This window comes from Cavia porcellus, unplaced genomic scaffold (assembly GCF_034190915.1).
Source record: "Cavia porcellus strain 051 isolate PalLab524CR breed Dunkin Hartley unplaced genomic scaffold, mCavPor4.1 scaffold_10, whole genome shotgun sequence".
Lineage (NCBI taxonomy): Eukaryota > Metazoa > Chordata > Mammalia > Rodentia > Caviidae > Cavia > Cavia porcellus.
This window is the reverse complement of record NW_026947493.1, coordinates 30516444-30541873: the sequence shown is the minus strand read 5'-3', so window position 1 is coordinate 30541873 and position 25430 is coordinate 30516444. Positions and strand designations below refer to the sequence as shown.

General features: G+C 36.5%; 1 protein-coding gene and 1 long non-coding RNA gene across 22 annotated transcripts in view; one reads left to right on the top strand and one right to left on the bottom strand.

Moving 5' to 3' along the window:
- The window catches only part of Fhit (fragile histidine triad diadenosine triphosphatase), a 1402288-nt gene that overhangs the window by 258056 nt on the left and 1118802 nt on the right, over positions 1–25430 (bottom strand). For 16 of the 18 annotated variants that reach the window (XM_013144142.3, XM_013144139.3, XM_063257178.1 and 13 more), the window contains one exon: positions 603–748. In XM_013144142.3, the coding sequence (XP_012999596.1) occupies positions 603–748 (146 nt within the window). Of the gene's footprint in view, positions 1–602; positions 760–1425; positions 1450–9600; positions 9645–14119; positions 14216–25430 lie in introns of those variants that run through there. The other 2 variants (XM_063257177.1, XM_063257164.1) reach the window with 2 other exon arrangements.
- The window catches only part of LOC134477863 (uncharacterized), a 147640-nt gene that overhangs the window by 90502 nt on the left and 31708 nt on the right, over positions 1–25430 (top strand). For all 4 annotated transcript variants that reach the window (XR_010050106.1, XR_010050105.1, XR_010050108.1 and 1 more), the window contains exon 4: positions 18257–18364. This is a non-coding gene — a long non-coding RNA (uncharacterized LOC134477863). The remainder of the gene's footprint in view (positions 1–18256; positions 18365–25430) is intronic.

Genomic DNA, 25430 nt, shown 5'->3' with positions numbered 1-25430 from the left:
GTAACTTACTCTTGATTTATTCAACTCCTAGCTGATGACAAATCAATAATCCCTGCTCCTAACCTGAAAAGTGTTAGCCCAAACTCTACCAAAGTTCTCTGGAGGTTGGGATTCTGGCTTCATTACAGGGGAGTGAGCCATACCCACTCACCCAAACTAGCTTTGAACCAACCCATGATCAATTGCTGTAGCTTGATTTAAAGACAGGGAAAAGGTGGTCCCCATGAGAGCAAGACTCAAGAGAGTCTGCATATGCCGCTTCCCTGAAGAGAATAAAGCAGGGCTCAGTCCACGCAGTAACCCAAATGAATTTGCCATGGAAGAAAAATGGCTTGTCCAGTCCCAGTTCCAGCGTTAGACCTAGAATGTCTTAGTACTCACTAAATGCAATGGCTAGATTCCCACTTGCTTTGTAAACAGTGCTGAAGACAGTTCCTCTGGGGCTGCTAGACAGTAGAACTCCCCTAGATAAGTAACATCTTTTTCTACTATGACGTAAATGCAGAAGTCACAGCTGTCTTCCTGATGAGTATCGGGCATACTGAACCTACAGCCAAGATTTAAGAAGGAAGAAAAATCATTCTGGCCATCTGCGCACTTACCTGCATGGAAAAGGTGAGAGAGGTCCCTTGGAAATGTCTCTCCACCACTGTCCCGACTCTCTGAGTCACCTGGAACAAATCAGCCACTTCTTCAGGACGCAGGTCACGAAAGCGTTCCACTGGCCGCAGAGGACACACAAGGACATCTGTAGGAGGACTGTTAAGGAACATTCTGCTTGCTTTGGGTGTCAGATGGTACCAAACTGAATTCCTTTTACCTGAGGCCTAAACTCTCAAACACTAAGGAATGAGGAAACGAGTATTTACCGTCAATGAACCCCAAGGAAACAGTTACACTCTGACAGAGAAGCTTGAGTAAGTGAAGAGCTTTCTTTTCAGGAAAGGAACATTAATGTACAGAGTGAACACAGTGTTTACTGAAATAATTATAGCAGGGGCCAGTGTCTACCTGACCATTCTCTCCTGACCCCATTCTAAATCTCTGTCCTCCCCGGGAGCCAGAGGTACTAAGCTGGAGAAGCACGTGGAATATCCAGGTTTTATCTAGGTGGAAATCATGACTAAAATTTTCATTTACTTTTTAGGAAAATAATAGAAATATATAGTGAGTATATGATAACAGTGGATTTTATGTTTAAAAGGAATACAGATGTTTTGAAAATGTTCACTGCAATTCATCTATAACAGATTTGCCATGTGCTTAAGCAATTTATGACAAGGGTTACAGATTCTGGCTAAAAATTCTGATTATTCAGAATCCAAGAAAACATTTGTAAGTAAATCTCACAGCAAAGAGGTATCTCTTTAAACAATGGAAAATGTCTTGAGGCATTTTATAAGCAGGTTAAGGCAACATACTTACAGTATCAGTCGGAGCAAACAATATCTATACAAAAAGAATATAAGTTTGGTCACTTATTTGTAGCAAATTAGTATGTAGTCACTGGTATGCCATAAATATCATTTCAGTTCCTTTTATATTTGAACTCATAGCATAAGTATATATACATGTATATATCTCCATGTATGTAAACTCACACTCCCCAATTTATGATGGGTTGCACACCAGTAAGTCAGGAATGCAAGCTGAAAGTATACAAGTCATGAATGCATTTCATAAACCTAAGTCACCAAAAGTCATGGATCAGCTCAGTCTGTCTTCAACATACCAAGAACATTCACATTAGTGAACAGTTGGACAAAATTATTCAGTACGGAACGTATTTTAAAATAAAAAGTTGAATATCTATCATAACTTTCTAAATACTCCACTGAAGCTGAAAAACAGGATGATTATGTGGGCACACATTTGAGTCTTTGTAAAGCTGAAAATCATGATGTCAAACCATCAGAGATTGTCTATGCTTATATACATTAAAACGGATTGTTTCTTTAGTTTTCAAATACTTGTGGGAGAAAAAGTACTGTTAACTATTCTATTTCTTTGTTTAATTTTTGCTCATTGTTTTAAGAAATCATGATCATCCCAGAGCTAAGCAGCAAAGGGGGCCCAATAAAACCACAACTCTGCAATCACTGGTCTCACTGAGTATCCAGCACTTCAACCCATCATGGTGGTGGTGGAACTCAGTGCCAAGGGGAAGTGCACTAAGCTCAGCTGGGCAAGCCTGACTGCCCTAACAGAGGTAGAAAAGAAAGGCAGGGAAACTGATTAATGTGGCTCATAATCAGGAAATTCACATTAACTGTAAACTAGGAAAAGAGACGTTTGTTTAATCTGAGTTTATTTTTCAAGAGAGGAGAAGGGAGGTCATCACCCACGGGGCATCTGATACTTAAAAAGATAATCATCCTTCTCCGACAGGGATGCTTTATTATCACGGGTCAATGAGCCAGTTAGAAATGAAGAATTTCCTTTCATTTCCTTTTAGAACATCACCAGCTGTTACTCCCTCTGAGTTGCTTTTTGTGTTAAAAGGGACCTTTCCCCACCTTCCTTTTCCCTGATGTAATTTATATGCCCTTTGGCCCTCACTTCACCAACATGGCAAGATTATGGCCATGCTAGCTTTCAATAATATCTCTATCTGCTGTACTACACAACTAGGTAGAGAAGGAAGGACATTTTGCTTAAAATTGTGTTCCTGTGACAGAGAATGAAATAGATCTGACTACAACAGAATTTAGCACAAATTTAATACTATTAATGATATCCAAAAAATCTTTGTTTTGATTTTAAAATTTTTTTAGTGTCTATCAACTTTGCTTGTCTTATGCTAAGGTCTGACTTGACTCAATGTTTGATGTGAGAAAAATTCCAAAGCTAGGTACTCCATTTTAATGATTCTAGATGACTTAATCATAACATCAAAAAACATATGGTATTGACAATACATAAACATATCACAATTATTTCTGTTCAACACAACTATAGGAGTTTCTGTCATTGCTTATTGAAAAAACCAAGCATACAATCAGTAAACATGTAAGAGGACCCAGACAGTATAAAAGAAATTATATTCTCAGAATAGTTGCATAAGCTTTAGAAGAGCACACAGCATTGGCTAAAGATGGTACGTCTCATTGCTACATGTCGTCCTGACAAACAATTGAGAAAAGTAAAGTAATTGTGAAGAAGAACAGATAGTTTTTATGATTGCATTACTACTGTTTATGTGCCTATTGTTCTAAGAGAATATCATAAATGAACAATAACTTAATTTGGAGGCTCTTAGGTCTAGTCAATTGCTAAATTCTGTATTATACATAGGCTATAAAAACTTACTTTCTCTTGGATTTGAACAACTCATTTTAGTCAGTTGACTTCATGCATTTTTGTTCCATATTTGTCATGTATAAAATCTATGAAAATCTATCACCAAGATAAGATCTGTTCTTTCCCTATAATCTGTATAGAGATCTACTTGGTAATAACATTTTTAAGGGAAGAGAAAGGAAGTAGTTAAAATTTCTGTCTTAACAGTTAATGATGAAGATTCCTTACAGTATAGGAAAATAAAAAAAGAATTCTTAGAGCAGCAGATGACATTTAAATTGGATTTACAAGTGGAAGAATAATTCAACCAGTAGGTTGAGTGACAAGCTACTGGTCCACCTATCCCCTACTAGACCTTCTTTTCAGGTCAGGGTTTGTATTGTGACTCAGGATGCCAAGATCAATAGGGACAGAGCTGGTGCCCCTAAAGAGTGCACACTGTAATGTCCCCCACCTGTTATGCTGTGACCAGATCATTACAACACTGACACCAGCACTCCTGACAGAAAATATCATAGAATGCTGTGCAAGCAGAGAGGAGGCCAGATCCACCTCTGTCCTAGGGTATTAGATAAACTTTTCATCTGGTTTTACATTTCCATTTTCTAAAATTAGAGCCCTTTCTCCAAATTTGGACCAAAGTCTGTCCTTGAAAATGACCTAGCAATTCAATAGTAATGCCAAAAAAAGTGGTCAGGCAATCCTCCCATCATCAAAATCAATGTTTCATTGATGTATGTGTTCTTATTCATTTACTGATAATGCTAAAATGGCATGTTTAATACCTTTCATGTCTCAGCCTCTACCTAGTTACGTATTAAAGAGATGCCCTGTATTCACAGTCTCTTTTCACAGAAAACAACCAGAAGATGCATGAAACATGAAGATCATGTATAAAACTGCCAGCAGCCTAAGAAACACTTAGTCTTGGGTGAAGAAAGTGGGTAAACCACACAACTCCACAGTGAGAGGCTTCTGCACTTCTTACTAAGTGTGCCCTCATCCCGGCGGAGCTCCAGGAATAAGAGAATTCCGCTTGCCAGGGGTCAAGCCAGAAGAAGTCAGGAGGGTTGCAAAGCCCATAGTCTGGCCCTTTTCCGATCTCAATTTGAGTTTCTTAGAGGTGACTTTCATGTTGCTCAGTTGCCGACTACTGCAGAAGATTAGGTAATGCAGTCCACAGCCATGGGCCAGGTTATCAGGTGCACTGACTCCCTCTGCTTGCTGGGCAGCATAACTATTGGGAATCATCAATTTTCTTACAACATAATTTATATCATGGCAGATGATAGGTAACTTGGCAATGCTCTGCTTCTCCATGACCACCGCCAGCCTAAAATGGATCCTCCTCTGTTCCTTAGTATACCTTAGTATACCTTAGTATACCTTAGTTACCTTAAAGTGGTCTTCCAGAGTGCCAAGGCCCATGCTATCCTCCTGCTGACACACAGCTCACTCAGAACACATTCAGTGGAAGAAAGAAAATCAATGGGATCTTTCTACCAGACAAACTGGCATGAGTGTTTATTTGCAGTTAGGACCACAAAAACCCTTTCCATCCTACACATCCCATTGCAGTGTGACTTCCTCCCTGCTCCTATAGATAGATGCAGTCTATTTCCCCTTCCCTTGAATCTGGGTTCTTCCCATACTTGGTTTGATGGAAGAACTGTCACTATGTACATTTGTATGGTGAAGCCTTACAAAACCTTGCAATGTATGAATTTACTCTTTCAGAACCTCTACATAGTACACTATGATAAAGTCCAACGTACTGGAGAATAAGAGAAATGTGGTAAAGAAAAAGGCTCATCAGCTGATGTCCAGTACCAATCGCTAGAGATTATCTCAGACCTTCTCCACCCAAGAGAGCCACTGACTGCCTTCAAATTCCTGTATCGGTTACATACCGCTACATGATAAATCTCCCCAAAGCACAGAGGCTTACAACAACATTGAGTTGTTTTCCTATCATTAAACCATAGATTATTTGCTTTTTCTCTGCATTTATGGGATTGCTTTCAGCTGGCAGTTAGGCTGGGGATGGGACTCAGTTGTTCCTTTGTGCCTTTCTTTTTTCTACCTCTTATTTCACAGCAATCCAGATGCACAGCTCTCCTGAGGCTCTCTTTCTTTCACATTTCTATGGGGAGAGGAAATCACAAGGCAACTCCAGTTTAGGTCGAAAACTAAATTTCCCATAAAAATGGGAAAAAGGTCACAGAGAACAGGGCTATGAACACTGGGAAATGTGATGCATATGAGGTAATTATTATAGAAATCTGACGCAGTTATTAATTATGAAAAAAGTTCTGGGAAACTTCTGTAAAAATATAAAAGTCTGTAAAAATGAGCAAGTGTCCAGGGTGTCCTAAATATTCTAACAAGTATATATAGCTATTGCCATTTTGAGTCAAAATGAACCTTAACTACGATCTACTCCAAAACTTTCACTATCAGATGAAAGAAATAATGTTAGAAACTCGTAAAGTCATATAGTTAATAGAATAACTGGGATTAAAACTCAAGCCATTCAACTCACCAAACCAGAGATCTCCTAAACAAACTGGTAGACACCAATAACAAACCACAGAATTCTTTTCTAGAGTCCCAGAGTCCTAAAGTCCTTGTCAGGAGTGGGCTCTGGAGAGTCACCACCAGTCAGAGTGGGTGTGTGACATGAGGTCCATGGGCCATTTCTGGGGCCTCTACCCTGCCTTCTGACCCCACAAAAAAAAAATTAAAAATGCCTTGTGGAAGTAGAACAAGTGAGAGACCTCAAAGAGAGGATCTCAGTGGAGCAAGTGTCTACAGTGCCAGAACTCTGGGACACTGAAGGCAGAAGGATCACGTTTGACTCCAGCCTGGGTAACTTAGTGACTCTCCAAGACCCAGCTTCAAATAAAAAAAGACGGCAGATGCAGGTCAGTGTGAAGGCCCTGGGTTTAATTCTCAGTACTGGCAAAAAAAGAGCAAGACCCTGCCCAGTGACTTCAAATTTTCATTACATTGCTATATTTTTATTCAAAATAAATTTGGTAAATTCAAAATTTGCTCATCAAAGATAATAACTGGTGACTTTTAAAATTTAAAAGCATATTCATAGCAAATATGAAATATTTAAATATAATCATGACAAGGAAGTGGATATGGGCAGATTCAGATGATTAATTAAATATGACAGTGGAGCGAAATTCTCAAAATTGCTCATACTTACCTCCATTTACTTTTCTATGTCTAATCTATTCTAGGGATTCAGAATGTAAAAGTCACTCAAATAAATCAAATTTTCAAAATATCATTGATGTTAATGAGGCCTATTATATGCATATGGAGTAAGGTAATATTAAATCACACAATGTAGAATTAGTCATTCTTCTGAACTAAGAAAAAAGAACCTGGATTCATTTCTACTGTAGATCTGCTTGTAGTTTAACAATAATCAAGAATTTTCTGGTTTCCATTACAGACTTATGCAGACTCAGTATACTTCCTTTTACTCTAACAAACATGGCTAGTCCTTGATAATTCTTAATGTAACTTCAAAACACAATAGAATACACTTTGAGCTACTTTTAAAGAGAAGACTCAGTTTATTTGATTTAAATAGCACGGCACAGTACAGCTTTTAATCAAAGTAGGTAACCTCTCAAAAAGTAACCTTCTCATAACATTGTAGGTACTTTAGTAAATGTTTGTATCAAAAAGCTAGAACTATTATTCCCAAAATTTAAAAAAATACATTTCTGAAGAAGCATGTCACCAGTTTGGGTCACATGTTTCTTCACTGGATATTAACATCTCCACTTCTGTAACCTAACGAAAAGTTAATGGATATGCATCAATTATAAACATAAATGGCATCATTACTATTTAAACGAATTTGATTTCCAGATTATGAGAAAGGCCAGAACAGTGAGGTTAATATAACAGTGCTTTGCTCATACTGAATCTCAAGGTAAACATCTCACAAGTATGTAGTGTGCCGTGTTTTGCCCTGGGGAATTCTTTGGGCCACAGATGTGTTAAGTCCTCGGTCATCTGGGAGAAGAGAGGGCACATATCCTTCTTTCACACTGCTGCCGCAGATACCCTCAAAACTACACTGATCTGGAGGTTAAAAAGTGAGAATCACATTCACAAATGAAAATGAGGTGTCTCGGTTACATTTCTCATTGCTGTAACATAATACCCAGTGCCCAAAGTTATGGAGGAAACGTTTACTTGAGTCACAGTTTGTAGAGGTTTCAGTCTATCATCAGTCCATCATTCTGTCTCCAGGGCAGGATGGCGTGGCAGAGGGTACAGAGGAGAAACAGTTCATGGTAGGCAGAAGTAACAAAGCAAACAAGCAAGCATCATGCCTCTTTCAAACCCTTAGGGCAGGTAACACTCACACCCTGAATCCTAGTGCCTTTAATTCTAGCATTGCACCATGAATCAATCCCAAGGTGTCAAGTCTAGATCCAACTACCTCTGAAAAAGCTCCAGTCTAGATCCAGCTATCTCTGAAAAAGCTCCATTAATGACTGCATGAGGCTTTGGGGAGACAACTACACACATAAGCCAAAATACAGGGCTTCGAAAGAAAGTAAAAAAACTGGGGAGTGTGCAGCTCGGTAGCACTGTGGTACAGAAATTTTAGTTTGAATATTGCCTTAGTTACTTTTTGCTCGTTGCTGAGACAAAATACTGAAGCGCAAATTGGGAAAGGAAAGATTTATTTCTTGCAGTTTTTGGAGGTTTCAGTCCACACTCAGTTGGCTCCAAGGCAGGTGGGCATGGCTGGGCCGCAGTTCATGGCAGCTGCAAACAGCAAAGAGGAAACAGGCAAAAGAGAGCAAGACACACCTTCTTCCTGCCATTACATCACATCCTGGCTCCACCCCTATGTGGGTGGAGCATTGATACCATCAATCTAAGCACTAGACAATGAACAATCACAAATGCACAATGCAAACTCACAAGGCCTGGGGCCACAGACATAAACCATGACAAATATTATACATTTTTTTCTGTGGCTTTCAAGGCAAAAGTACTCTATTGATTGACATGTGAGCATCATATTAGGAAAAACTATGCTTACATTAAGTGAAATCAATGGGAAAGAAATAGTTTCAGAAGAAAAAACAACATATGTATGCCTGTTTATTACCTATAATGTCTTAGCAACAATCAATAATCCATTGACTCACTCACATTCCATTTTCCGATTTAATAGAAGTGAGCCCAAAAAAGTTAAGCTATATGTCCAAGGTCAAATACCTACCAAGTGAAAATTTTGCCTGTGAGATGATACTTTTTCCCACAATATTTCAATATATCTCAAGGCTTTGTCTACATATTGCAGTTTATTACAGTAGTCTGCAAAATACCAGCTCTGAGAGATATTATTAGACACACACACACACTCACACTGACACTCACACTCACACATACATGGACCCAAAACCCTGTGGTTAAAGAAGATTGAAAACACATTGGATATAATGAAGTAATTTAATATCGACCGAGATATTTAATATGATAATGTACATCCTAAGTTTCCAAGAAAAATACCATGTAGTATTTCTCAAATTATTTAACTATAAAATTATCATATAACTTATTAATAGTTATTATTTTAATAACACTGTGTATGACCAATTCCCCAGACAATGTTCTCTGGGAATCCTGGGCATCATTTCCCAAAACATACATAACTAAAGAAGTTGTTTACTTTTTTAAACAAAATTTAGCAAATTTATTAAATGGAGAGGGGACCAAGAGATGAAAGGCGAAGGAGGGAACATGGGCATAAAAATAATTAAGATGTGTCATGTACATATGCCAACTACCCACAATGATTATAATCACTGTGTACTATAAACAGGTACTAATAAAAAAAACAGAGATGACACTGTTCTACAGGAAATGTGCTAAGGAACTGAGCACTGAAATACTTCCTATAAGACATGGCAGCCATTAATGCTGTTGTCAAATAGTTCAAGTTACTGCTATGACTAGGCACATGGTGGGATTCTGCCTGTTGGATTTTTGTGCATGAGAATTTAGGTCAAAGGGATGTGAGCAAAACTGATACATGTCACTTCTGGGCCAGAAACCCTAACTACCAGTATGAGACCACAGAGTTTGCTTTGCTTCTCCACGGTGATTGGCAATGTTATGACATAATCACTACCATAACAACACAAGCTTTTTTATTACAAATTGGCAGGGGCTCTGCTCATCAGAATCACAGTGACTACAGTGAGTTTATTGCTAAACAGATTTTTATTTCTTATGCTATTACCAACCAACCTGTAGTAGCTTCTTAGAACAGTATTAAAGAGGTTTCTGAGGCCCTGTTAGGGATCAGGAGGAAAGAATAGAGGGCTTCATTAGTTTTGGCTGCCAAGAGAGAGGGAAGAATATTGGCATGCATGCCAAGTATCTGCCATTCTTCAATTAAAAAGTAATAAAAATATTTTCTCAAAGACTCCCTCTCCCCCTTTCTTAATGATATAGAAGTCATTTCTGGGTCTTGCAATGTCTCTGGGTAACCATTATGAAAATTTATTATTATTGTTATTGTCCTAGAGATAGACAGAAGTGTCTGGGATTTAGATAATTCTGGTTAGGAGAATACTGAAAAGGAAAATTAACTGTCACTCAAAAGGGTCTGTCCATGATATATAAACGTGGGAATAGAAACATACCAATATGAAAATGTTATAAAAATGCTCTCAAGGATTAAGAGTTGCAGGAGTATTATAATAAAGTACATTTAGCAGCTAAAAATATTTAAGAATCATCCACAGTGTGGGATTTTTAAAATACAGATAATATGCTGCAGTATGAAAATCATTTCAAAAACTCTGTAAATAGATTTATAGTCTAGCATAAATCCTAAGAGCTTATAATTCATTGGAGCTCTTCTAGAAAACACATGCAACATAAATAGTTTAGTAATAACCTACCATGTACACACTTGCATTTCACCAGTATGTAGAAAACCAATGCCCTAAGCATATATGTCCACAGGGAGGCCACTGTTAAATGGGGTCCCCATTCCCACATGACAACTTGAGGTGGACTCTGAAAATGTATAAATTCCCAATTTTAGGTTTTCTCATTCCACTCGAGAGTCACTAAAACCTCAGGTTTCCAAAGCCAATGGAGTGACCTACACATCACACTTCAGATACCATTGGAAGGCAATGAGCAACCAAACCATAAATACCAAAGAGGGAAAATAGAGAGAAAGTAATTGGTTAAAAAGGAAAAGGAAGACGGTAGTGTATTTAGGAAACAACATTCCTGGGAGAGAAATACTTCCTTAGAGACAAGATAGATTAGCATCCTTAGTGTCATATATATTGGGTAATAGAGGATAGACCATCAATAACTATTTGGTTAAAGAATAAGTGGCACACAGCTTTATTTATTATTTAATCTTGGAAAAATAATTCTTTATAATTTCTTCAAAATTTCCAGAAATTGTGGTTTTTTTAAGAGATCAGTAAACCAATTCAGATTTGACATGACCTGAATATAAATAAGAAACATGTATGTTATGGCTTGTATCTAGATGTCCCCCCAAAGCCTCATGTAGTCATGGATGGGGAATTTTTTGAAAGTGGCTGGATCAGGGTGTGCAAGTGTGGGTGAAGAGTGTGATGCAGGGATTAAGAGTATGGATAATGGAATCACCCACCTGGAGTGTAGGTGGAGACAACCAATAGGCCTACAGCATGGACAGAACAGAAAGGGAAAGAGGGAAGACAGGCTTGCTGCTTTGATGATTTCCACCTGACATGCCATGAATTGTTTCTTCTCTGTGATGCCCCTATGCTATGCTGCTCTGCCTTGGAGCCAACCAACTATGGGCTGAAATTTCTACAAACTGTGAGCAGAAATAAATCTTTCCTCCTTTAACTTTTGGTGTCAGGCATTTTGTCTCAATAATGAGAAAAAAGTAACCAAGACAGGTATTTGAAAGCACTCAATGGAAGACCTTTTGAATTAATTATTGACAAAGATCTATATATGTTTGAAAACATTTTTATGTTTTTCATATATTCATTGAACAGGTATCAATTAAGAGCCTGCTAGTGGTAGGTACTATGTAAGACAATGAGGATAGTACAACCAGGTGTATGAATCCCGTCACTTCAAAAGGTTCACAACCTAGCAGATGGCTAGAAAATGGTAAGTAACACATCAAAATATAGTAACTCTTGTGAAAGAGACAACGGTTGACATGAAAAAGCTAAGATGCAGTAATACAAGAGAAGAGTATTCCAAGTGAAACTTCAAGCCAAGAATAAGTTTGGTCCATTTAGAGAGAACACCAGAAAAAGCACAGGTCCTCTATAACCTTGGTCAGCTGTTTGGATTTATTCTACATGCATATGAAAGCCACCAAAGCACTTCATATAGGGGGAATGGAAGCCTATGACAAAGTTTGAGTTCTGTTTTAGAAATATCCCTCTAAATAAGTGTAGAAAGATTCAGGCAAAGCAAGATAAAATCTGTAGGACATTGAAGACTCTGCTGAAGACTAGGTGACATACCCAAAGCAGGATTGAACTATGGTGGTGGCAGTTCAGTCGCAGAGAATTTCAAGTGTACTTTTGAGAGCAGAGGAATAAGGCTTATCAATGGGGCAAAAAAGAGAAGAGGCTCAAACAGAACGCAGGGCTTTGGCTTGAAAAGGCAGATGGAGAAACATATAATTTAAGAGATAAGGAGGGGATAGATTCATGTAGCTCACCATTAGCAGACCTTTCCTTTTTGAATTCACAAATTTCTGTGGAAATAACTAAAACTCATTTTTCTAATTTAGGTGTATAGGTCTATAGAGGGACTCAGGGATTCTATGAAATTTCTAAATATGTTTGCAAAATGATGTGCATGTTTTCACATGCACACCTGTTTTCCTACTGTGTAGAGTTTCCAAAAACAATTCTTAAGTAATACCCAGTCCCAACCAAGACTAACCAGTTAGCAACCTCTCCTCCAGTTTCAGGCTGGCTGTGGCTCAGTGGTAGAGCATGTGTTTAGTGTATAGAAAGCCCTGGACTCAATCTCCAATAGAGAGAGAGAAAAAAAAATCACCATTTATTTGAAAAATTGTCCTTCAAAAGAATGATTAAAACATGCTCAGAGTTTTGTTCATTTTGACTTAGAATCTAATAGATCTACTAATGAAGTGAAAAAAGTTTACTCTGCATCTGAACAGTGTGCTGTAATTCCTGGGGATTAACCTTCCACAAAAGACAAACCAAAGAGTTTTTAAAGGCATTAACAGCAAAGTCATTTTCATCTGATTCAGCAGTGGACAATTTGAGACATGGCTCTTCCAACAAAAGACAGCTGGACACATAAATATGTTTGTGTGATCCATTCAAAATCACAGCATAGGCGAGATCATTTACAACAATAAAATGCATAAATTCTACCAGAAAAAAACTCTCAACTGGGAGTGATTTCTAAATGTTTCCAAAACAGGAAGCAAAAGACAGCCAGTGTCACTGTGGTAACTGCCAGTATAGAATAAGTTAATCAGTCAGTGTCTAAAAACAAAGAAGAGATTCATCAAAAGAAAAAAGAAAAGCAGTTAGCAGTACTGCTAGGGTGTCAAGAAAGCAGACTTTTTCAAGCTAGTGATATCTATGCAAATATAGCTCAGCCTTTGTTAGAAAATATCTAAGGCCTGTAAAAGAGTGGGAGGGGGATCTTTCCATATGTTTAAATTTTTTTTCCTAGCAAAATGTCAGTGACAGAGAGGTTTTGATGTCCTTAAAAACAACAAGAGTAAACTCAGTGTAGTGGTGCGCACCTGTAACCCCAGCACTCTGAGAACCTGAGGAAAGAAGAAAAAATATCTCAAGTCTGAATCCAGCCTAGGCAATTTAGACTTAGCAAGATAGTACTTAGACAGAGAGATACAAAGACAGAGACAGAGAGACACAGAGACATAGGGAGACAGAGAGGAAATGAAAAGAAAAGAAAAACAGTGTCTCAGTGAAATGGTCCTAGATTCAATCCTCAGTACTGAAAAGCAAAACAAACAACAAAGCAAAAACAACACAACACAGTAACAGTAAAAGAAATATGTTCACTAATTTATTATTTCCATTGAGAAATTTATTCTTCTAAACTGTGCTTTTTTGTTCAAATCCCCATAGCCTAGGGTCCCCTTCCAAAAGTTGGATTAATACCTGTACCTATTACATTATGATGTATAAAAGTTTTCCCGCAAATCATGTCATAAAATAAAAGTTAAAAAATTGGTTGCTTGAAAGAGACAGTGGAAATGAATTCCACTAAAAGCTTCCTCCTGCTCAGTGATAGCCTCTTGGTAAGGCATTATGCTAACACATAATCTAAACACTGTCTCACTGACATCAGTGAAATAATTTAGACCCTGGGATTCTATTCACTACATATAGAAATCTTCACACTGACTTCCTCATTCTACTCATCCACGCACCTCCATTTCTTTCTTTGATCCCTGTCTGTGTTTACCTCCCCAGTATAGCCTAAGCACCACTGGCAGCAAAGCCTAGGAATTAGTAATCTTTCTAGTATCTCCGTTTGCTCTCCAATTCTAACTGTATGAATATTTAAAATATAGTTATAAAAGAGCCAACATGCATATTTTGACACATTTGAATTTCATTTTGTATATAAGTAAAATAAAATATGTAAGCATATGTAAAGAAAGAGAAAGCCGAAAGCAAACATTTTCTGGCAATTTCATACTGTCATTTCTCTTGAAGTCTCTTAGAAGTTACCCTCATTTTCTTAATATGCTGAGCTACTGAAAACTTACCTTTGCTGACCAACAGTGTTCTGGCATGGGGAATCCAACAGTGGCCCCACTACCTTGTTATCAATGCCCCCATCATTTCTATCACCTTTGTTATCACTATTGAAAAGAAAGTAGAAATATCTTAAATCACTATTTTTTGCTAAAGTAAATGTTAAAAGATTATTAACAATGGCTAAGAAGTCTTCCTCAGATAGTATACCACAGAGTAGAGAAATTTCAATAGCATAAATGCTTTTAGATGGGAAAAATAAGGATTCTCCCTGAAAAGATAATCTTCAAAATCTCATCTCATTCTATTTGGTTTATGGAAGAAAAAAAAAAAAAAAGAAGAACTCAAATTGGGAGGGTCAGTGTTTTCGATTCTGAGTTTTTGATAGGTCCACATGTAGCTATTGACAGTTGAAATGTGGCTGGTGTGACCAAATAACTGAATTTTAATTGCATTTCATTTTAATTAACTTTAAGCTTTAAATTCCACAAGCTCAGAACCACTTGTTACAGTACGGAACAGTGTGCTAATAATGTCTACCAAAAAGTGGTGAGGTCTGGGGCAAAGAGGGCCACACATACCGGAGACATCAGCTACTACTTAGCAATGTGTTAATATGTTTGTTCCCAGAGCAACTGCGGAAATTGGCATTTCTAGGTGTAACCCTCTTATATCTACCTTGTGGCAACTAGAAGCAGTCCTTGCTTGCAACAGCTCCAAATGCATACATTTCAGTTACCACAATTCAATTCAATCACTTTAGTTCCCCAACAGCACTGCTTAAATGTGCTATATTAACACTGAATAAGTGCATGAAGTCAAACTCCACTACTAGCTCTTCTGAAAATTAGATAGATAGCAGATACGTGTGAGGAACCAATTACATGACTTCTTTCAACACCCACCAGGGATTGGTCACTGAGTATCTGGTACCTGGTACTCGATCATGCAGAGACAGTGAAACACTCAGTTACAAGCCTACCTATGACAAATGTACGTGATGTTTCACTGGAAAGGATAATCAAAAGAGGGGATCAAGAAAACAACATAACAGTACAACAAAGAAACAAAACTGGCCATGGTGTACATGAACTTCAAACTGAACATAAACGAAGAAACAGCTCACTACAGGACTGCTGGTCAGGTGGTAAGAGAAACTTAATGAGGCCAAAGATACCACGTGTGTGGACAGAAACAAACCAAGTGGTTATGATGAAAAGGGGAAATGTAGCAGAGGAAGTGCACACACAAAAATACCAGTTTTAAAGCTTTCATATTTCTCAATGTTGAAAGCACAAAAAATAAAATGTTGGAAGGAGACCCAAACTTAACACAAGTGTGACAATATGACAGTTAGCCAAGGCAAAGGAAAGACGCTTGGTCTGCATCATTGATTGTAAAAGAAAAAGAAGGTAAACACTGTTCCGACTACTCTTTTTTTTTTTTTTTTTTAATTTAAGAGGAAAAAGAGAAAAACACAAAACAAACCAAAGCGGCGTAAGGGTACACGCAATACAGAACTACAAAACAAAACAAAAAACCATAACAGTAAGAAATTACCTGCTAGTAGATTACACACTATCTTCTTGAAAATAGTTCCTCAAATCACAGTATCAAAGAACACAAGGTGGACATTCAAACAGGGAGACTGCAAACAGCTGTGTTCAATGTTCCAAAAACATTGATAAAGGTTCAGACTACTCTTGATAAGTGTTTTCAAGAAAAACACTTCAGCTCTCAACGTTTCTGATGTTTTATCTTGCAAAGCACTGCGTAAGTATTAGTTTCAGAATTTTTCATGCTCTTACACTCTTATAAGTGATAGAGAACTCTTTTTCTTTAAAAAATACACACATTTAAAGTTAATCTATTTTAGTTCTAAGTAAAGCAATTGCAAAACTACAAACTGAACATCAGGGTCATGTGAACCATCATGATAAAATAAAATAGGCATTGACAATAACTACATCTAAAGACAGTTCAGTGTGATATATTATACTCCAAGTATGGTAAAGAAAGAGATTACTTAAAAATACTGCTGGTGTTCACTCAGAATTAAAGAACTTTGGGGAAAATGAAATAACATTACCGGTGGAGTATAAAAGATTACAAGGATTTACATTTTCCATTACCCCTAGATAGATTCAAAAATCAACACAAACTCTGTGTTATTCAAAATGTTGTAGCTAAAAGAAATGCAACTTTACATTAAGAGCTAGGGGGAAGTCAAGTCTTGGTGGAGGTAAACGCAAGTGACAGTTTTTAATTTGCACTTTTGTAAAGCTCATTTATAACTGGTAAACCAGGAACCAAATAAAGACAAGGAAGTTCTCTGCTTCTTTTGGCTCTCATGTGAAAAGCAAAAGTCATTTTTTGGAAGATGTCCAAAGAAATAAAGCAACTTTTTTGTATATAGTCAAATAATTAAATGAATAAGTATTAACCTACATTTTTATCACTGTGTCATTGCTATACTTTACATATTTTTAATTTGGGCAGCAAAATCCCCAATTTTTTATCTAAAATCCACCAATCACTTTTAAAAATAAAAAGTATAGCTACCAAAAAAAAAAAATTCTCCTGTTTACTCTCTAGCTAAGAAACAAACAGAACAGAACAAAAAGAAACAACTTTTTGTTTTCACAAAAATTTCAAAAGTTATGAAGCAGTCATATTTGCCCTTATTATTACATTAATGCTACATTATTTTAACTTCAACAGTAACTTCTATAAAGGAAATGACTGAAGAAGACAATGAATGATTACATTTTTAAAGGTGGATTAAGAAAGCACACATTGCTAAGAAAAATAAATGCTTCTCAAAGTGAAGGGAAATATTCTAAATTATTTTAAGGGAATGCATAACAATGTGTCTTTTATCAGAATACATATTTTTTTTTAAATTTACACATCCACTCTCTGCCCTAGTCCCCCTTGTTAACCACATCTGCCATCATTCAACTTCTGATTCTTCCCCAAATTCAAAATGACAGTGAAAAATACACATTTGGAATCATTTCAGGACATTAAAGCCCATGACAGTGTAACCAAGATTCTCATGCAAGAGGACTTCAAAAAGTGCCATGCATGCAGGAAGAAGCACCTTCCAAGTGAGAGTGATGTTTGTAGAGGGGTTAATGGCAGTATGTCTTTTACTGTAATGATTTTTTAATTGTTCACAGCATTTTGGATCATGACTTAATTTAGTCCCCAGCTGCACAAGATAAAGGACTGCCTCCACTTAAAATCTGTTAAAAATATTAGGTAGAAAAATAAAATACATATCTAAGGTACCAGAAATTTAAAAAGTGCCAAGAACTGGTGTCATATTTGAAGTACATCTGAGTAACAACAGAACAATAGGCTGAAGAGAACCAAGGACTATAAGTGACTCAAGCAGATGTATTTATACAGTACTCTCCTCAGGAAGGTTATACCTACTGTCATATGCTCTGAACTGTCCTAATACCTTACCCAAAAAAATAAAAAGTCAACATTCTATGCGTTTTTACCCTATATAGTTTATTTCGGTATTGAATATTGTTTATATTCAATTATTATATTGTTTATAGGGTAGTTTATATACCTTATATAGTTTATTTCGGTATTGAATATTGCCAAACTTCCTGACCTCTGAAAGTATTGTCAAATCTGACTGCTAAGCACTAATAATGCCTTGTTAAGTATTTTCTTGTACAATGTGTAACGAGGGAATAATGTCATGCAAAAGTCTTTATGCAATTATATAATTGCATAAAGGCAATTTCATCCATGCCCCATATTCCAAATGGATGATAAATAACAAGCAAAAGTCTTGCCTTGTGCTTGGGGACAAGACGGGATGCAGATATAACTGTGTCTTTCCCCTCACAATGTTGTCCCCTAGACCCTTTCTGTAGGATAGCTTGTGGCCCCAGTGTGAAGCTCTTTAAAAACAGAGGCTGCCTTTCATTCATTCCTGAATCCAAAGACCTGCACCTGAGCCCAGGGGAGGCCTCATTTCAGACGAGACTTGTTGACCTGGCAGATTTGTCAATGAAATCTAAAGCAATGCCTGTGCTACTAGCCCTCCTGCATTTGTCTACTTCATTGTCTTAATGGGTTCCAGAATTGTAGCAGTCATTTATGCTTCTTTATTTTTTATTTAGAATGCAAACTGAAATGAGAGCGCGAATCAAGACTCTCTGATTCTTAACCACATCCTAGTACCTGGTTACAGCATCTTGGACACAGAGCCCTTGCTGAGCACTGAATGGGTGAGTGAATGGGCAGGTGGTTGGATGGTTTGAATAAATATCTACATGAGTAAATTACTATTTGGATGAATTACTGTTGAAGTGAATTAGGTTGATTAATAAATGAATACTCAGCAGCAGCATGTGTGAAAACAGCCTGGGAATTTCTGTTGAGACTAAACTCAAGATGTATCAACAGAGAAATGTTTCCCCAAAACACATTTTACCTCCGACTGTGAATGCACGCTTGACCCCGAGTGGAGGGGAGGACTCCCTTACTTGGGTCTTGTTGGTGGGATCACTCATGGAGTCTCTTCAGTTTGAGTAGCCACCAGGGACAACACGCAGTACATTCACAAGAGGAATTGATATGTCTAAGGAAAATCAAATAATGTAAATGAGGAAAGAACGATCAACCTTCCAGTGACAATACCGGAAAGGCTGCCATCCTAACCAAGTAGGATAATGCAGGCTAACCAACTAGTAAATGGTAGGGCAGAATTTTAGTCCAGTGGGGTGTCCCAGATCTGGACTCAAATTGGGTTTCTATCATTTTCTTTTTTTAGCTATTTAACTTTGGAAAAATGAGCTCTTTGATGATCAGTTTTTCACCTGCAAAATGGTTATTATTTCTTCTAATTGAACTGTGTTTCAGGATAACTAAATAGCACTAGTGATGAAAAGTTATTGAAAGAATCCCAGCTCTACAAGAGAAAGGGATAACAGATTTACAAGAACAAAAAGAAAACAAAACCACGACAACGAAATCCCCACTATTTTTAATCCCTAATGAAATAATAGATTCAAGCAAATTATTAATGCATAACTTAGGGCTCATATTAGGAGTTTTCAGTCTAGAGGTGTCACAGACTCTTAGTGGAAGGTGCTGAATGGAAAAAAGAAAATAAATGAACAGGAATGGGAAAGACATACATTTATTTTTACTAATTCCCAATTGAAATTCACAAATGTAGGCAATAAACCACAGAATTAGTAATGACAGCGAGTATAAGTCTCTCAAAGTATAAATCACAGATATTTTTAAAAAATATTAAATAACTTCATATATGTTGCAAATATCTTGAAATATTTATTCCACATTTACTTATTATTGTAACAAAATTATTGCAGTCTTTCTAATCTACACTAGTTCTAATGTAATTTTTAATAAAGAAATGCATACTTTCTGCGTCAAAAATTAGTTTTTTAATACTAGCATAGCTGTTATTCAATATCTTTTGTGTTTTGTGTGTTTCCGTATACTTAATTTTGTGTTTCCATATACTTAATTTTCCTCACTAAAAAACAGTTGTGAGAGAGAAAGTATACAGATTTCTGAAACTGCTGTAGAGGGCTTGACTGACAAGCAAACTTAAAAACTCCTGCTTTTAGTTTGAGGGAGAACTTTGCTATGGAGGGCCAGGCTGTCTCTAGCTAAAGCCATTAGGTAATTTCAGGATCACAGAGTGGGACATTCCCACATGGTGCATCTTTGCTCAGTGTGGTGTGAGGCGCACAGCACTGCCTACATGCTGGTATGTGGAAATAGTCGATCTTCAGCCCACAGGTGTCGGAATGTAACTGTCTGCCACAATGCAGACGCTATTTTTACTCTCCAACACTGTAGCTGCTAGCTGCATTTGACAGGTGGATACAGCAAATTCACAACCGAATTTCAGATTTTGCTCATTTTAAATTACACAGCCAGACACAGTTTACTTCTGCCCAATTTAGAGCTCATTTTCTTTCACCACACAAAGATAGAGAAACAATCTAACAATACTGAGGGAAAGCAAACAGATCCACACTGTACAAATTTGTCTACAGTCCAACTAAATTGGTAAAAAATACATAGGGGCATTTTTAATTTAACATGTAAACAATAATTAAAAAATAAAAAGTAAATACAGCATAATAAAAACACATTTCTCAATTGTATTGGATACACATAAATTTTAAGAGAAGAAGCAAAAAAAGGAAAGTGATTGATATTTAAGTACTTAATTATTGTTTATATTTTTAATTAGGATGTATAAAATAAAGTTATATTGATGGTCTTGTAAGAGCTACACAATTTTCTTAAATGTATATCTATACCTGAAACCGTTCACCTATTTTAAAGATTTGGAATTCTGTTTGTTATCTTTAAGAGTGCCTCAAATTTAAAGGCTACCTTCTTGAACATTTAAAGTATATTATAATAGTGTGGTAGTTAATAAAACATTTTTTCTTTTAAAGAATACATGGTAATTTTGGATTCTATATAAAAGGAAGACTTATTTTTTAACTATGTTAACTATTTTTATATACATATATATATATATACACATACATGTTTTTTCTTTCAGCTTCTCACACTAATGAAACAATACAATATTTAAACATACATGTCTTATTTATTTCATTAATGAGTTTGTTCTCAAGTTGCATCCATTTAACTATAAAAGTAAAAGGAAGACTTTCCAAAGAGTGTTCTGGAAAGATGAAACTACACTGTCTTGTGAGGCAGTTGCCTATTGAATATTTATAATACAATAATGGCTGCAGCTTATGCTTACTGAACACTGACAATGAGCCAAACGTGGTCTGAAGCATTGACACCCCTCCTCTAAGCTTCCTACCAGCGTCCCAAGGTCAGTAGTGTTACTGGCCCCACTGGAAAGGTGCCAGCAGAATGGTCACTGGGTGTGGCTGGTGCAGAAGAGGGATGAGGTATAAGGTTCTTTTAGTTGCCCTTTACCACCTGCAGCCCTAAACTCTAAGGATTCAAGACACATGTCACTGTAATTGTGCAGTCGATCAGCCTGCTACCTCAAAGCCAGTGAGCAAAAAGCAAGTCTTTAGACATCGCCTTTCTCTTCCAAGTACAAGACTAAAATGTTGCAAGAATTAAATTATCTGTCCACAAGGGGATGACATGATCAAGAAAATGCTACATTTCAATGGCTCCATTTATCCATTTTCAAATTTCTCATAAATTAGAGGGAAACATCTTCCCCAGGCTGCCATTTGACCAAGAAATGTCCATGGTATATCTTTGTCAACATGTTTCAGGATATAAATCCAAATTATAAAAACTAAAGTTGGTATAAAGGCTGTCGTCATATATTATATCATTTGGAAAGAAATATTGGTGACCTTATCCAGTATGACTGTTATAACAGTAATAAAATTGAATCTTGGAAGATTACACTTCTGGTCAAAGTAGTAAAATGTGACCTTCTTCTATTCAACATTGACATTTATTATATTAATTCATATGTAAAAAAACTGCATTAAAATGATATTAAAGCCCTGGTTAGAAATGAGAATGTTCAAGAACCTCAGAAATTAGATTTAACTTTACCAGCCACTCATAGAATTGAGCCTGTTTGATGCAAATCAAACTAAATTTCTTCCACCAATCTCTTATTCAATTCTAATTTTATTATTATTGCCTTCTCATTCATATAAGATGGGTTTTTTTCCCAGTGCCTCTTCAAACATTTTCTAAAGTTTAACACACTTTCATCATGCCCTGGAGAAAAAGGTAACACCAAGCAATAAACATAGAAACCTGACTCAGAAGATCACTTTAGTTGCTCCCAGAAGGGAAGTTCTCTGCAAACACATGTTGCTTAGCACTGAGTTCTCCTCAAGTACTGCACTAGGCCCCAAAAGTACACCTACCTATGCCTGGGGGAGAGGAAGCTGAGATAGATAGTGCCACTGATTTCACAGAATGGTTGTTTTGGGGAGAAAAGTCATTGTTTTGGATATTTCATTGTCAATGTATTTTTACTATTTTTATTACTTTGTTGCTAGATGGTAAAGTACATTTTAATTGGCCAAAATTTTATAGAGAAGTCCTTCCTTTAAATACAAATTTTGGAAACTTTCTACTTGGGAATGAAGTATGAGATGGTAAAGTTAATTAAGGGCAAGACCTTGTTGTGACTTAAAGGATTGTTTCCTCCTAATTATGAGTCTAAAATTCTAGGCTTGCCTTAGTAGTTCCCAGATCTCTTTCTAACCATGTCTGTTGCTTTTCTCACTAATATTCTCAGGCTTCAACTGAAATTATTTTGCTAATTATTTCCTCATGTACTTCAGTTAATATTTATATTTTGCTTTGAGTATCTTTTTAAATTTATAATGTTAGATGAACCTAAGTGTGGGTAGAGTAACAGGTAATCCCTAAATTTCAGAATCTTGTACCAGAAAATGTTTATTTCTTGACTAGTCCGTAGTTGACCCTTAGGTCAGCTCTGCCCTCCTTGGTTATTCAGACATCCAAGCTGAAGGTTCAACTATCAGCCCAAGCACTATTAAGAGCCAGGTCTCAACGGTGAGGGAAAGAAAACTTTAGTAGGGTCTTGTCTTAGAAATCCTAACTGAAACAATTCATGGCAATGCCCAGGCATGTGGCTCTACCAAACCCTAAATCCTGTGATTCTATCATAGGCCTGAAAGGAAAAAGAACTGAAAATATTTGGCTAAATCCATCAATGACTCCTTGTCTCTATGGTTCCTTACTGTTATCATTCTTCCCTAAATGAGACTGTACTTTGTGCTCAGTTCCTTTTGTTAAATGAAACTAGTCACGTGGTTAAGAGACAGAGCAAGTTATTTTATCTCTTATGGCCCTTGCAACTCTGTGAGAACAGTGCCTCCCTTGGGATTCTGTATTTCCCATACTGCTTTGCTGGGTGAATATTGCTTGATTGATTGAACACGGCTGTCTGCATAATGGGAATTTCATCTCCAAAGATGATAAATACCCTAGAGACCAGTAATATTTGATAAGGAATAAACTTTTTTTAGTTTTTCCTCTTATTTATATCATAGATACTTAAAACAACATTAAAACGATCATAAAGACAAAATAAAAATGAGCTCATAATTCTACTTTCCTAAGCCAACCAATATTTTCATTTCTTTTCCATTCAGTCCTTGTTTGAAAGGCATCTTTATCCTTTCTATAGTTGTATCCAGAGAACACACCAAAATTGGGAGAAGGCTGAGCAGAAGACACGTAACTCTCAGTCCCTAGGCCATTTACTCTTTCCCAAGGCAAAGGCACGTCAGGGATTGAATTAGTGCTGATTTTATTTTCCACAATCTAAGTGCCAGCAATGTACAGCTTTAATCTATTTAATACTGTCATCATCACTCAGAAATATCAGTGCACAATTCACTAACTTTTTTACTTCTTGGTCCAGCTCCAAAAAAAAATTACCTCTCATGTAAAGAGTTTGGTTTTCATCACTGAAAGGAAAAACAAAGGAGGAGAAAGGCTAAATTACAGAACGGGAAAAACTGCCAATGCCACTATACCATGGCTCATTGTTAAAACACCATCAACAAGACCTGACAGCATGAATTTTTAGCTTCACTTTCCAACTGATCTTATTACCCTTAAGTTCCTTTTGACTAATCCAATTATTTGTATCATGTTCTTGTTGTTTATACAATACAATTTAAACCTTTATGAATGATTATATAAACCCACACAAAAATACATACACAGTATATATATATGTATATATATATATATATATATTCATCAAAGAAGCAGTAAGAAGTCTGAGTACAGGTGATCTATAATCTTGATAGTCAACTAACTCATTTAGTTCACTTAAGGAAGTAAGGCTTAAGATTTGGACTCAGTTCTACTCCTATATTGTGAAGGAAAACCCATTCAAATACCTTGCAATCTTAATAAGTTTCAGAGTAATGACAGCATGCCTGTGCTTCTAATATTTGATAGATTATTAAATTCTCAAGCTATAGTATTTTAAAATTTTATGTTTGCTTTCCCAACTGCTGCCACAAGCACACATAATTTATACTCTTGTGTTTTTGAAAGGGTTTATTATTTTATGCACCATAGTTATTGATCTGAATCAAATATCTCTTTCCTGATTCAACAGAATATAGTAGAAATAAAATATGACTATTTACAAATGTCAACCACTGTTATAATTCATACAGAATCTGCCAAGCCTACTATATTATGAATAATATTACATATTTTTCTAAGAGTCTGATAATACCTTCCTCAAATATAAACATTCTCTAGGAATTTGTCAAAATAAAAGAAATAACCTTAAACAATATTTTCAGAGATGACTGTAGACAATTGCTGGTACATTTTCCTTACATTTTAATACTGTTTCAACATCCGTGAAACACTCCATAGTTCAATAGCTGTTTTCCTGCATTGTGCTTTGATTGAGGTGCAAAATATTAAACACCTGGAATGCTGCTATAACTATTCTTAAGGGAGAAATTTTGGTGACAAATGAAGGGAATACATATTTAAACTGAAAAAGTTGCTTGCTGCTGATAAAGAATTCATATTAGAATGTTCCAATAGAACAGGAGAAAGCAATGGAAAAATAAAATTCATATTCATTGAGAAGCAGCTACCATGGTGCAAAATAAAGATCACAGAGCCAAAATAGAACAATAATCAGATTTTTATATGAAAAAAGAGATATACATTCTATAGTACTTGTAGTTCCAATTATGTAATGCTGTGTAACAAACCATTCTAAAACTCAGTTATGTAGATCATAACCACTATGCATTTATTTTTTCTTATATATCATAAAGATAAACATTAAAATGATCATAAAGACAAAATACAAATGAGCCCTTAACCCTACCTCCCTAAACCAACCAATGTTTTCGTTTCTTTTCCATCTGTTTGTTCAAAAGGCATCTTTTCCCATTTGTTCAAAGGGCATCTTTTTCCTTTCTACCACCATATTCATGGAACCCATACCCAGTTTCTGTGGGTCAGGAATTTTGGAGTAGATTAGCCAGGAGATTCAGGCTCTGGACTTTTCATGAGGTTGTAGTCACTCCTTAGCTATGACTGGGGTCATCCTGCAGGCTTTAAAGCATGTGTCTGCAAGGTGAGCTGGGAAGACATGAATATGTAGTTGTAGCCCTTTCCTGTTCTGAAAGGCAACCCAGGATTCTTTCCATCACAGCAGCTTCAGAGTGGCAAACTTCGCATATGCTGCACTTGGGGTTTCCAAGACGAGTCATGAGAGAAAGAAAGCTAAACAGAGCCAGAGTTCCTTTAAAGACCCATTCT